Source organism: Panthera tigris, chromosome C1, assembly GCF_018350195.1.
Source record: "Panthera tigris isolate Pti1 chromosome C1, P.tigris_Pti1_mat1.1, whole genome shotgun sequence".
Taxonomy (NCBI): domain Eukaryota; kingdom Metazoa; phylum Chordata; class Mammalia; order Carnivora; family Felidae; genus Panthera; species Panthera tigris.
In genome coordinates, this window is record NC_056667.1 from 158,360,155 (window position 1) to 158,375,082 (window position 14,928).

Consider the following 14,928-nt stretch of genomic DNA (forward strand, 5'->3'; position numbering starts at 1 on the left):
GAGGGTTACTGGAGGGGTTCTGGGAGGGGAGATGGACTAAATGGATAAGGGGCATTAAGGAATTTACTCCTGAAATCAATGTTGCACTATATGCTAATTTGGATGTAAATTAATAAAATTAAAATTTAAAAAAGTCATTATTGATAAGTCCTTATTTCCATTTTTGCTAATTGTTTTCTGGTTGTTTTTGTAGTTCTCTGTTTTTTCTCCTCCTTTCCCAGTCTTGTTATTTGATGACTTTCTTATGCTTGGATTCCTTTTTATTTACTTATTTATAATATAAGGTTTTTAGCTTATGGTACCATGACGTTTATATATAGCACTTTATCTATATAGCAGTCTATTTAAAATTGATGGATGTTTAAGATTGGACAAATTTTAAAAGTGCATTTTTTTTGTTTTTACTCCTCATCCCCCCCCACCCATGATTTATGTATTTGACACATTTTACATCCTTTGTCTCTTAACTGTTTTAGATATAGTGGATTTTACTACTTTTGTCTTTTAAGCTTTATCCTAGGTTTATAAGTGATCTACCTTTACTATAGGTTTGCTTTTACTAGGGAAATTTTTTCTTATATAATTTTCATCTTATACTATTTTCTCTCCATTTAAAGACCCTTTGATATTTCTTTGAAGGCCATCTTGGTGGTGTTAAGCTCTTTTGACTCTTTATATTGCCTCAATTCTGAATAACTTTGCCTGGTAGAGTATTTTTGGTTGTAGACTTTTTCTTTCAGCACTTTAAGCTCTATGTCCAATGTGGGGCTTGAACTCACATCCCCAAGATCGAGTTACATGCTTTACCACCTGAACAAGCCAGGCACCCTTCCCTTTCAGTACTTTGAATATATCATGCTACTCTCTTCTGGCTTGTAATGTTTCTGCTGAAAACTCCGCTGATAGACTTATGGGTATTTCCTTGTACATAATTAATTGCTTTTCTCTTGTTGCTTTTCGGATAGTCTTTAACTTTTAACATTTTTATGTCTTGGTGTGAACCTCTTTGGGTTCATATTGTTTGAGGTTCTCTGTGATTCCTGGACCTGGATGTGTTTCTTTCTCGATTACTATTAATAAATTAAGTTTTCTGTCCTCCCTTTTCCTTTCTGGGGCTCCTATAATGTGAATGTTGGTATGTTTGTTGTTGTCACAGAGGTCCCTTAACCTAGCATCATAAAGATTTTTTTTTTACTGTTCAGTTTAGATGATTTTGTTTTCTGTATCCTCTATTCTGTTGATTGCTTCTAGTGTTTTTCATCTGTTACTGTACTCTTCAGCTCTGGTATGTATGCATGTATATGCGTGTGTGCGCACGTATTATTTATTTTCTACCCCTTTGTTGAAGATGAGTTTATCTTCTCCCAAGTTCTGTGAACATCTTTATGACCATTACTTTTATCAGGTAGATTGCTTATCTGTTTTATTTAGCTCTTTGCGGTTTTGTCTTGTTCTTTCATTTGGACCATATCCATGTGTTTTTGTCTGGCTGTTTCTATATAATATGTAGGCCTGCTACATCTCCTGGTTTTAGAGGTATCAGTATGTAGGTGTCCTGTGGGGTCCAGAAGCACAATCCCCCCATGGTCACCAGAACAAGGCGCTCTACAGATGTCTCCTGTGGGCTGCATGTACCCTCCAGTTGTGACTGAACTGTCTTGACTTTTGTGTGTATGCTGATGGGTGGGCAGACTCCCAGGGTGGGTGGCTGTAAGGCCCTGCAGTGACTTTGGGATGTGTTGCTAGGCAGGGCTGCCCCCGTCCCCAGGGCCAGAGCTGCTTTAAAGGGGAGCCAGTCTTGGGACGCTTGGGTGGCTCATTTGGTTAAGTGTCTGATTCTTGGCTCCAGCTCAGGTCATGATCATTATTCCTGAGTTCTCTCTCTCCATCTGCTGTTCACATACACTGTCAACAAATAAAACAAACAAATAAATAAATGGAGAGCCAGTCCTGACCAAGACTTCCCACCAGACTGTGGTAGGGCAGGCGGCAGCTACCTTGGAGGTATGCTTACTGAGAGATGGGTTAGGTGGGTCAGAGCTGTAGGGAAATGCCAGGATTGGGTAAGTGGTGCTAGCAATGTAGATGAAGAGTCCTGAACTGGCACCTGCCAGGATTGGGCCAGCTAGGCTGAACTAAGGCAGGAACAATTGTGCCCATCAGCACTGCCCTTCCCAGAGAAAATTTCTACAGATCTGTGTTCCTTGTGTTCCTCTGGCACTGGCTTTAAAATGAGTCAATGTGTCTCACTTACATAGAACCTAGGCGCTTTTCAATCTGCTGCTTCTGTGCTGGGTCTTAGACTTTGAGAGTGCATTGGCCTTTAAGAGCAGAGACTCCGTTTCCTACAGCTCTCCTGGAGTTAAACCTGGCTGATTTTCAAAGCCAGACATTATGGGGGAATACCTTCCTGGTGTAGATTCCCAGGACAAGGAGGGGGACCCAATGGGCTTGAACCCCTCATTCCTCAGGCAAGACCTCTGCACCTGTGATACTCTTTTCCGCTTGCAGGTTGCTAAGTGCTTTTCAAACTGTTTTTCTACCGGGTCTCAGGGTGAGTCAGCTTGCATGCAGGCCCTCCAAGCAGTGATTCTGTTTTCCTATAGCACTTTGGGACCTCCTGCACGTCTACCCTGTTCCAAGCCAAATGTTCTGGTGGCTTGTCTGATGCAGACCTTGGGGTCTAGAGTGCCCAGTGTGGGGCACCAACCTCTTGTTCTTCCTAGAGAAGCATCTCTCTAGTGTGAGATCTCTCCCTATTGTGTTGCCACACTGGAGTTTTTTTGTTTTGTTTTGTTTTGTTTTGAGACCATGTCTCTGCCTCTCCCTTCGCAATGTGATCATTTATATCCTTTGCTGTGGAGGGCAAAGCACAACCCCCATGGTCACCAGAACAAGGCGCTCTACAGGTGTCTCCCGTGGGGCTGCATGTACCCTCCAGTTGTGACTGAACTGTCTTGACTTTTAATTCATTTAGTTTTCAGATCTTTTTCAGAGGGAGATGATCCATATGTAGCTGTAGACTTGGTATGCCTGTGGGAGGGGGTGAGTACAGTGTCTTCATATACCACCATTTTCCCAGTTGTATCTTTTATTTATTTTTGAGAGAGCGAGAACAAACCCCAAGCAGCACGGAGCCTGATGCGAGGCTCGATCTCACAAACTGCAAGATCATGACCTGGGCCGAAATCAAGAGCCGGATGCTCAACCAACAGAGCCACCCAGGCGCCCCTTCTCAGCTGAATCTTGAAAATTAGCTGCTAAAGCAATTTTTGGGTTAGATTAAGCCTTCAGAACACTTAGATTCGGTTGTATTAGGGAAGAAAATGTTCAGATAACATATTAAAATTTAAAGTGAGACTGCAGAAAGACCTGCCAATATCAAAGTATGAGGTTTTTTCACATTTCAAACAGCAATGTAATAACTAAATTCTTAAAAGAACTGCTGTCTACATTAGCACTAAAACATAGCTAATAACATCTGATGTTAACATTGTATTTAATAAGTAATGAACAGCAAAACAGACAATATACTCTTTAAATGTTTCGCTGAAACTCTCCACCATTTTGGCTTCATGTAATGAGGTATTTGTAGAATATACAGTCACATTTGATGTACATTTAAACTGAGGTTTTTTTTTTTGGTTTTTATTTTTAGAAGGGGATGGTGGTCAGTAAGGAAACAAACCTGACTTTATTGCTGAAAGACAAAAACCAAAAATCTACGCAACTCCCAATTTAGATTAGGGTGGTTTCTACACTTCCTCTCCACATGCATATACTAAATAAAGCTAATTCACATCAAAGAAAGATTTTTAAATTATATGCAGAAACTATACATTTTACCTTGTATCACTGCTGACTCCTGATGGGAGACCTTGGCTTTGTCTTAGGGAAAAAAGACATGCTTTAATTCTGAGGACAGAATTCTGTAGATCAGGCAACAATGTATGCTTCAAAAGATATTAGAGCCATAGACTGAAATTATTTAGTGATAGTTACCGATATCCCATATGAAGGTAACAGTAAATGATTCAGTTTGGCTCAGTTAGCCATCCTATACCTGCTGGGTTACTGGCATATGACCCCAAAGCTGTAGCATTTGTTGGGAAATACTTTAGGAAGAGATGGCGTGTAAGTTGAATTCATCTTTGACTCCAAATGACTACCTAAACTCAGGTCAGGGAAGCAGTGTCATTTCATGGCTTGTTTTCCTGCATTTCCACACTACGAGGCATTTTCACTCACTTGAAAATAGTATGACAACGCAGTGATCTAGTCCATACCACTTATTCGACCTAGTGTTAGCATCTCACTAAAACTTAGAAAACCAGGCATTTTCTTTTAATTCAGGACTTTAAATGACAATTACTATGTGAAGACAGTACTTTATGATTTGGAAAGATGAAAACTCCACAAAACTGAAAAATGTGCAGGCAGCATCTAAAGCACTCAATGAATGCTAACATTCCGTTACCATATCAGTATTTTTTAAAAATAAGATTTCTGTCTTAATCTATGGAAGAACAGGTATAGTAGCCCTTAGGCCACTCCTCATGGTGCTAAATGTTACTTACCCAGGACTAGCCTTGATAATGATTATTAGATTTGCTTAAACAGCTTGAAGCACTTGATACTTGAAGTACACTTAAAGAATTTACTGAGCTGATTCTTAAGGAGCCAAGTCAGTTAATATCCTAAGTCTTGAAAGCTCCCTTCAAATGTAATTTTCATAGTCCTTAAATTTTAATTGTCACTGTTTATTACTGTTTTGGCTACATTCTCTACAATTTCAGCAGCATCTTAAAGAGACAATGTGTCTATATGTACAATGAAAAAACAAAATGGCTTGCAACATGAGAAATAAGAGCCACAGTTTAACTGTACAATATTAAGGAGAATCTGTGGTATCACCTCCTTTTTCCGCAACATGGACAACTTACATGTAAGTATCAGCATTATGAATGTGACAAATAATTCTTACAGGAGTAAAATACAACATCCTGAAAAATAATGGTTTCTACCATACAAGGCAGTTAGAAAATGTTCACATTTTAACAAATCTGTACAAACCACAAGAAACTTGTTTATGGGACCATCATCCCACCTTGCTGATAAGAACCTTCTAGAAATGTAGGATAAACATGAACAATTTATAAATCTAGTATCTATGTGCTCCACAGCCCTAGAACCCAAGAAACTGATTTAGTGAACCCTAATATGTCCAAGAAGGATCATTTTTACATGCCTTGATTGTTAATGAATGCCAACCTTTAATATCTCTCTATGATGTACAGTCAACTTGCACCTTTAAAGAGGTCATTAAATTTTTTAGCAAAGAAGCAACGTCATTTAGCAGCAATTAAAGCGCCTTCAAGAAGACTTAAAAAAAATACAATATCCAATTAGAAAAGCCGTATTTTTAAACATTTGTACAAGAATAAGCTGCTGAAACTTGGTAATTGAAATACAACATCTGTACAACAATTTACAATAGAGCTAGAAGGGAACTTTATCATTATCCTGCATAGAACTGGTCTGGTCCACATTTGGTCACATACTATCACTTGTTTATGAACAAGGCCTGGTAATAAAGGGAAAATAATCTTAATTCTAACGTGTTGAAAACACCAGAGATAATGCAATTTAGCGAATTCAACTGATTTCAAAACAAGCAGCTCCTTTTATCAAAGGTGTAAAGTATCTAGAAATAACAGCTTTCCCGTTAACATGACTAGTGTGTGTGGGGTGGGGAACGGACATGTGACTCCGAGGTACAACTTGGTAAAAGCCAGAATAGGCAAGTGACAAAGTCTAACTTTGTCCAAAGATGCTAACTCTCACATTCTACTACTACAAAACACAACTGTCACTGCCATTCAGTTCTCACTTTGGTTTCAGCAGGTTAACTGCTGAATGCTGAAGAATGTATCCAGGCACTATAGTTCTTGTGTTAGAAATATTTTTTCCGTGTGTTTTTAAATAATGAAAAACTACCCTTCATATTAGAACTCTCTAGTAACAACCAAATGTATTTAAGTATTATAAACGTTATTTACAGTGTTCCCCCAAACAACGATTTTTCTCCTTAAGTATGGTATTCCTGTTTCTGTGCAACAGGCAGTCATCTTTCACTGCTTAAGGTTACAAAGTGTACACTTTATTCATTGTCCATGATCCACTCTCATACAAATGACGCTATGAAGAACTTCAGTTCACAAACAACCATGTCTGTGTGAAAAAGGAAACAAAAACAATCAAATGCTCTCAAACTCAAGTGTGTATCTGGAAGCAATTCAAAGATACCATGCCAATTTTGGAGGAAAATCAGTAAGTAATTATGCTTGAAGAAGGGGGTGTGGGGGATGCTGTGAGGCCAGCCATGTGTAAGTTTCCTGAAGAATTTGATCTTCTCATGTGCGGGAGAAGGTATGGGTCATTTGCCAGTTGGTGCACATCAAACCGATCTTCTTTTCGGTAGGCCAAACAGCGTCTTATAAAGGCCTTAAAAAAAAAAAATTCAGAAGTTAAAATTTTTGTTTTTAAAAAAATGTATTTTGGGGGGAGGGGCAGAGAGAGGGGAACAGAGGATCTGAAATGGGCTCCGTGCTGACAGTAGTAAGCCTGATGTGGGGCTCGAGCTAAAGAATTGTGAGATCATGGACACTCAACTGACTGAGCTACCCAGGTGCCCCAATTTTTGCCCCTTCTAATCATCCTACAGAAGGATGAACACATTTAATAAATATATTTCATTTCATTAGTATTCAAATCTTTAAAATTTTGTAGCAATAAAATTCTTCAAATTCAACTCAATTCATCCTTAGTGGTTCATTTTAGTCTAAATGATTATTGCTACCGTTTAAACTTCCTGTTGGAAAGATGCATCTCATTTTTAAAAAAATTTACAGCTAGAACAAAAATTAGCATTTTAATCCCTTTTGGATATGCAGTTAATTCAGTGGCATTTTAAGTACATTCATGTTGTGAAACATCAAGATTGACCATGTCCAGAACATTTTCATCATCCAAAACTTATCCAACATCCAAAGCAGAAGTTAAAATTCTGTATCCATTAAACAAGAACTCCCCACTCCTCCTTCCCCCAGCACTTGGTAACCACTATTCTACAAGTAGAGTAAGATTTGTCCTTTTGTGTTAAGGCTTATTTCCCTTACCATAACGCTTAAGAGTTCTCCATGTTGTAACATGCATCAGAATTTCATTTCTTTTTAAGGCTGAATACTCCATTCCATGCAATTACCACATTGTATTTATCCATTTATCTGTTGACTGACATTTGCATTGTTTCTTCCTTTTGACTACTGTGAATAATGCTGCTGTGAGCAATAGTATATAAATATCTATTTGATCCTTGCCTTTTGGGGTGGGGGGCATATACCTAAAAGTGGAATTGCTGGATGACAATTATTTTTAAAAACTGAAGTATAACTGACTGATCTATAACATATTAGTTTTAAGTGTGCAACCTAATAATTCGATATTTGTATATTGCAAAATGACCAGCACAATGTAACTAGTTAACATCCATCACCAAAGTTACAACTGTTCTTTATTTACTTTCAGAGAGTGAGAGTGAGTAAGCCAGCATGAGTTGGGGGTGGGGGGGGGTGGCAGAGAGAAAGGGAGAGAGAGAATACCAAGCATACTCCACACTGTCAGCGAAGAGCCTGATGCAGAGCTTCACTTCATAAACCCTGAGATCATGACCTGAGCTGAAATCAAGAGATGGATGCTTAACTGGGCCACCCAGGAGCCCATGTTTCTTTCATTTGATAAATTTAAAATCTATTCTCATAGCAACTTTCAAATATATAGTGTTAATTATAGTCACTATACTGTACATTACATCCCCATGACTTAATTTTTTAATTTACATCCAAATGAGTTAACATATAGTGCAACAATGATTTCAGAAGTAGATTCCTTAATGCCCCTTACCCATTTAGCCCATCCACCCTCCCACAACCAACCCTTTGTTCTCTATATTTAAGAGTCTCTTATGCTGTCCCCTCTCCCTTATTTTTGCTTCCCTTCCCTTATGTTCATCTGTTTTGTATCTTTAAAAAATTTTTTAACATTTTATTTATTTTTGAGAGACAGAGCATGAATGGGGAGGGGAAGAGAGAGAGGAAGACACAGAATCTAAAGGGGGCTCCAGGCTCCAAGCTGTCAGCACAGAGCCCGAATCGGGGCTCAAACTCATGAACTGTGAGATCATGACCTGAGCCGGAGCCACTCAGGTGCCTTGTATCTTCTGTTTTGTATCTTAAATTCCTTATATGAGTGAATCCCCACGACTTATTCTGTAACTGGAAGCTTTGACCCTACCCTCATCGCTTATTCTGCTCACCCCCTACTCCCTGCTTCCCACCAGTCTGTTCTTTGTATCCATGAGCTTGGATTTTTTTTTAAATAAGATTCCATATACAAGTGCGATTAGATGGTATTCGTCTTTCTCTGACTTATCTCACTTATTTAGCATAATGCATTTAAGGTCCATCCATGTTGTTGCAACTGGTGAGATCTCCTTCCTTCTCATGGCTGAGTAATATCCCATAAATGTGTGTGTGTGTGTGCATGTATATATACATATACATGCATATATACATATACACACACACACATACACACATGTTCAGCCACTATGTTGTTTTCATGTCTTGGCTACTGTAAATAATGCTGCAGTGAACACAGAGGTGCAGGGGTATTTTCCAATTTGTGTTTTCCTTTTCTGTGGATAAATACCCAGAAGTAGAATTACGTGATCACATGGAAATTGTATTTTTAATTTTTTGATGAAACTCCATACTATTTTCCACAGTGGCCATACCAATTTACATTCCCACCAAACTGTGCACAAGGGTTCCCTGTTCTCCACATCCTTGCCAATACCTGTTTCTTGCCTTTCTAACAGCCATTATAACAGGTATGATGGGATAGCTCACTGTGGTTTTGATCTGCACTTCCCTGATTAGTGATGATAAGCACCTTTCTGTGTATCTGTTAGCTATATGTCTTCTTTGGAAAAGTGTCTATTCAGATACTCTGCTCAGGGCAATCAGATTATTTTCTGCTATTGAGTTGTACAAGCTCTGTATATATTTTGGATATTCACCCCATATCAGCTATGATTTGCAAATATTTTTTCCCATTTGGTAGGCTGCCTTTTCATTTTGTCGAATCCTTTGCTATGTAGAAGGTTTTTCATTTGATGTACTCCCACTTGTCTATTTTTGCTTTTGCTGCCTTTGCTTTTGGTGTCAGATCCACAAATCCTCACCAAGGCTGATGTCAAGGAGCTTACTGGCTGTGTTTTCTTCCGTTCGAGACTCTCATCCATTTTTAGTTTATTCTCATGTATGGTGTAAGACAGTGGTCCACTTCTCACAATATCATTTATTGAAGAAACTGTCCTTTCTCTACTGTATAGTCTTGGCTCTTTTGTCATAAATTAATCATCTATGCATGGGTTTACTTCTGGGCTCTCTATTCTGTTCCACTGATTTTTCCCTTTTTTATGCCAATATCATACTGCTTTGATTGCTACAGCTTTGAAATATAGTTCAAAATCAAGCAGTTTGATGCCTTCAGCTTTGTTCTTTGGCTATCCAGGGTTCTTCTGTGGTTCCGTACAAATTTTAGGATTGTGGAGTCTATTGTGTGGATTGTGTGAAAAATGCCATTGGAATTTTCATAGGGAGTGCATTCAGTTTTCAGATTGCTTTGGGTAGTAAGGACTTTTTAATATTCTAATTCATGAGCACAGAGTATCTTTCCATTTATTTGTATTGTTTTCAATTCCTTTCATCAATGTTTTATAAGTTTTCAGCATACACATCCTTCAATTCCTTGGCTAAATTTATTCCTAATTTTATTCTTTTTGATGCAACTGTAAATGGGACAGTTCTCTTAATTTCTGTTACTCGTGTACAGAAATCCAATAGATTTTTGCGTACTGATCTTTATATCCTGCAACTTTACTGAATTTTTTTATTAGTTTTGGGTGCAGTCTATTTAGGGTTTTCTATATATATATCGTCATCTGCAAATAGTGACCTTTTTACTTCTTCCTTTCCAAATTGGATGCCTTTTATTTCTATTTCTTGCCTACTTGCTCTGGCAAGAACTTCCAAATACTATGTTGAATATGGAAAGCTGCTGCATTTTTCCTTATACAATTGTAAACTCTTAGAATTTTTCTTCTGCTGAGAGACTCCTCTCACCCTCCTTCCATTTTACTATCAGTTTATTCTGGCCACAGGGTATGATGCCGCTTTTTGTCATATTTCTTTCCTTTTTAAACATCTTTCTTTAGATGAAGGGAATGCTGAAGTGATACTTCTATTGGGGTTTGTTTCTTAGGTTAATATCATGTATCAGTACACTTTTGAAAAAAACCAATGGAATATAATCTGTATCTGTTTTTCCTTCTCAAACTGGTTTTATATATTGTCCTTCAAAATGGCCTTTTGTTTTTAAAAAAAAATCTAACATTTACAAGACAGTACACAAATCCTGAGTGTATAGCACAAAGCAAATCTACGTAACTGGCAACCAGAACAAGAAAAAGAACTTTACCAGAACCTCTAGTCTCTTCATGCCCCTTTCCAGGCACTGGCTCTGTCCACAATAATCTCTTTCCTGACTTCTAATACTGTAGTTGAGTTTTGGTTGTTCTGAACTTTATTTAAGTGGAATTATAGCTTATGTTCTCTTTTGCCTGGCTTCTTTCACTCAGTACTATATTTGAGAGATTCATCCAATTTTTGCAACAGATAAAACATTCTCAAGGGATAACTGATTGTTTCCTTTTAATCCTGACACTAGAAATAACTTTAGCAGCTTGTCTTGAAATTCCCAACTTCCAGATACATTCATGAATTAAAGCATTTGTAGGGAAACTACAAGTAAGATACATAACTTCAAAATCAAATCTTAATCACCTTAAAAAGTATTCTGCACCTTCTCAGTTTGAAATTCATTGTAAGTAATTTTTTTTCTTTAAAAACAAAACCTAGCTTTTCTCATCATTATACCTTGGGTATTAGCTAATATTTACTAAAATTTTTTCTGAATCCTTAGGTCTTAATCATTTTCTGAGTGGTCATTGAAACCCAACATGGAGAAAAAAATATCAAGAGTGACTGACATGTTCAAGGCAGAGTTTTAGAAGATGAAAAGCTGCTGACAGCAAGGTTAGGAAGTCTACAAGGAGAAAATGTACTTCAGATGCCCACACCAGGTCAGTGGAGGTACTTGGTAAAGGTGTACTCTGTAAGGATGAGATCTGAAAAAGAACACATACAAAACCCCACAAAAAACAATGAGATCTTCCCCATCCCAGATCTGAGGTGGGGGAACCTAGGAAGAGCCTAAGGCTCGACTCAGGGATCGTCAAATGGGACTTCCTTTTGGCACACTACATTCATGCCTGGTCATTTCTGCCGGTTGATTCATTTAGTTTCTGTTCTCATGAAGGCAGAATTTAGATGCCAACATTGTCAGGTTCCTTTTAAAGGAGACATATTTACCTTATGAAAAATACGTGATGTTCTTATTCTGAAGCATAATGAATTATCTTCTAAGAGTCATCCAAATAACTTGCTAAAGCACCAGTTAAGATGTAACAGACAAAATGAAATACAAGACGGTTCCAAGAAGCACACTCAGAGTACAAAAAAACCCTAGTAAGTACATCTTCAGTTATGAAGGTCACTATGACCTTAATGAGTGGCAACATCTAGCAGTATTTTATCTATATTCTAAGAAACTATATAATGCCTGTTTATGAATTATCCTTATGGCCTAGACTACTCACACCAGAAAAAATGGGAACTTCATGTGTTTTTTTTCTCAGCAATTTCATAGGTTTTAAAAAGGAAAAGATGCCAACAGGGCTCACAGAGAAATGAGCTTTGTGAGAAGGATAACAAAGCAGGAGTGAAAATACAAATGTGAAAGGCCAACAGGATGAAGATGGGAAGATATAAGTACCGTAAACATTCTATTAATTAGAAATGGCTATTCTGTGTTACCACACAGACATATGGATTAGAACTACAGGAAGCCACTATTACAGATTCACAGACCGCTACATGGAAGCACAGGTGGTGAAGAGGTCAGGCTTTTTCCACAGCTACTGTAGGGTGGCATCTGGAGTCTAGCGTAAGTGAATACTTTGGTCCACAGCTCTCCTACTTACTAGCCAGTTTGCTTCTGGACAAAGTACTTCTACGGTGGCTTAGCTGGCTTCCTACTTTATAAAATGGAAATAACAAGAAACTGATCTACACCTCATAAGGTTGTTAATAAATAAGTATCAACACAATGCTTGGCACACAAGCACTAAATAAATGGTAGTTATTACTACTTTTATTACTTCTTACACACTTAAAATACTTCAGTATTAACATAAGTTTGTGATTTTCCCTTGCTCTCCACAAAGCAAGCTGGTGTGATCAAAGAATCAGGGACTGTATCTGGGTCTTCAAACTATCAAAACCAAAGACCGAAGAAACACTTTTCCAGAGCAAATAACCAGTCCCAACGGGACAGATTTTACTGTGGTAGTGATCCCTTTTACTTTACTTGTAAGTACAGTTGACCCTTGAACAATGTGGGGGTTAGGGGCACAACTGAAAATCCAAATATAACTTAAACGCCCAAAAATGTAACTACAAATAGTCTAGTGTTGACTGGAAGCCTTACCAACAACAAACAGTTGAGTAATATATATGTTGTAGGTTATACATATTAAATGCTGTATTCTGTCAATAAAAAATTAGAGAAAAGAAAATGTTAAAATCATAAAATACATTTACAGTATTGTACTATTTACTGAAGAAAATCCACATTAAGTAGACCTGTGTGGTTCAAAAGTCAATTGTACTTTGTTTTAAGCACAATTTATGAAAAGAATTACTTCACAAAACCTATTTACATAAATTTAATACCTTTGCTTCACTGCTTACAACTGGTTTTACAGGGAACTGGACTTCTGTGGCTTTTAATATTGTATTTTCTTGAAGAATGTCTTGTTGAGATTGATTGTGACCAAATGGCTTAAAAAAAAAAAAAAAAGAATAAAATGTTTAAATATTTTGTGAGAAATTTCTACGAGTAATTATCAGTGAATCCCCAAGATACAAATGATTTGTATTCTAAAAAATCTTGTCCTCAGTTATTTGGAACTTGGGATGCATTTTCTTAAAACAAGGTTCTGAGAGCAGGCTGAGTAAACCCATCTAATCAATCCTCCACATAGCTTAAACGTTGTGAATAAGCACAGAAAATAAGGCTGTTACAATATAATCAAGATAAAAATATAAAAAGAAATCAAAATTATGACTGGTCAAAAAACGGAAATACGATTAGAGGAGTAAGAAGCAGTGAAAACGTCTGTGAAAATTCCAAAGAATAAAATACTTGATCACAATACACTCCCTTCAATGACAACTCAGGGATGGGAAAGTCTGTGGCAGCTCACAGTTCTGACTTCAATATAAAGAGAGGTTTGGAAAGAATTAAGGCTAAGTTTGATGAAGTTTCCCAGAGAAAGCTAAACTGAGTAGGAGGAGGGGAGACAATGTGAGCAAATAGAATGGAGAATGAAAAGTGTTTTCCACTTTCCAATATCCCTACATAGCAGAAAATGTTAGCACTATTAACAGATAGCTTCTTTTACTTTAAAAAAAAGGGGGGGGGGGTGGGTAGGGATGCCAAAAACAACTTAAGTAAGCTGCCTGGCTTTCCTTAGAAGGATCTACACTGACTTGAAGTTAGTTAAACTTTGCATTTAAAAAGGAAATTCAACTTATCTCCACACAGCAGAATCCTGCATACTTTAACTTACCTTTCTACCATAAAGACACTGAAAGAAGATGACTCCAACTGACCATACATCAACCTTGTTGGAAATCTTTGGTGGTTCTTTTCCAACCACAAAACACTCAGGAGGTAAATACCTATAGTTTTTTGGGGGGGTGGGGTGGGGAGGGTAGAAAACAGGAAAGGATACTGTTAAGAATCTGTAACTTAAAGCCTTCTCAATGTACATTTAGAATACCCAGAACACTCCTGTCATCTATACATAAAACCTTAGGACTTTTATCAATGAAAATGACCAAAACTTTTGAAGCACTTACATCCTATAGAGTCAAAACCTACAACTTTGTGATGAAGTCTGCAATATACACATATTATGTATACGTATTATATATACTAACAAATTTTTCATTTCTGTAGACAATATATATATAATCATTAGAAATTACAATGTTCTAATTTGAGCAAGCAATAATAAATGCTCTCCCATGCCCTTTCACCTGAGTTCAAACCGTAGACAATTCTCTTCCTAAAGCACCTATCTGACCACCTGGTTCTTCTGTTTAAAAAACTGCAACATCATGAACCACCAGCTTAAGACCTCCTAGCTCTTGTTGGTACACACAGACCCATCCTAATCTAGAAGCAACTTAAATTTCCAAAATCTGCACTCCCTCTTCTCCTTCACCCTCACACCTCCTCAAACTGGCTAGGCAAAAACAATTCACTTGGTTCCCCAACAATGCCCTCTGCTGCATCCACCCCCACTACCCACCACCTTCCTATGCTTAATATGAATCTCTAATGCCTTCCCTGACCACTCCAATTCATTTGGTGAGTACTTTCTCTCTTTTAAGAGCCACTGGACCTTCATAAGCCTTCTCTATTTCCTCCAGGCTGAGCTTTGCTCCCTCCCTACGTAACCAGCAGATGTTATGGTACCTCTATTATGGCATTAAACTAAAATCCCACTAAACTGTGAGCAGAGCTCAAGGAGCTCTTATTATTCAATGTGTAGTTTTTGAACACGGCAGCATCTGAAATATGTTAAGAATTCAAAAATACTATTTTCTATTTTTA

The 14,928-nt window shown here is 37.6% G+C and overlaps 1 protein-coding gene across 6 annotated transcripts in view; it reads right to left on the bottom strand.

The window, feature by feature from the left end:
* Window positions 1-4,739: 4,739 nt before the first annotated feature.
* Window positions 4,740-14,928, bottom strand: part of TLK1 (tousled like kinase 1) — a 145,563-nt gene continuing 135,374 nt past the window's right edge. For all 6 annotated transcript variants that reach the window (XM_042994669.1, XM_042994671.1, XM_042994670.1 and 3 more), the window contains 3 exons: window positions 13,877-13,988; window positions 12,978-13,085; window positions 4,740-6,504 (listed from right to left, as the gene is read on the bottom strand). In XM_042994669.1, the coding sequence (XP_042850603.1) occupies window positions 6,328-6,504; window positions 12,978-13,085; window positions 13,877-13,988 (397 nt within the window). In that variant the 3' untranslated portion in view covers window positions 4,740-6,327. The remainder of the gene's footprint in view (window positions 6,505-12,977; window positions 13,086-13,876; window positions 13,989-14,928) is intronic.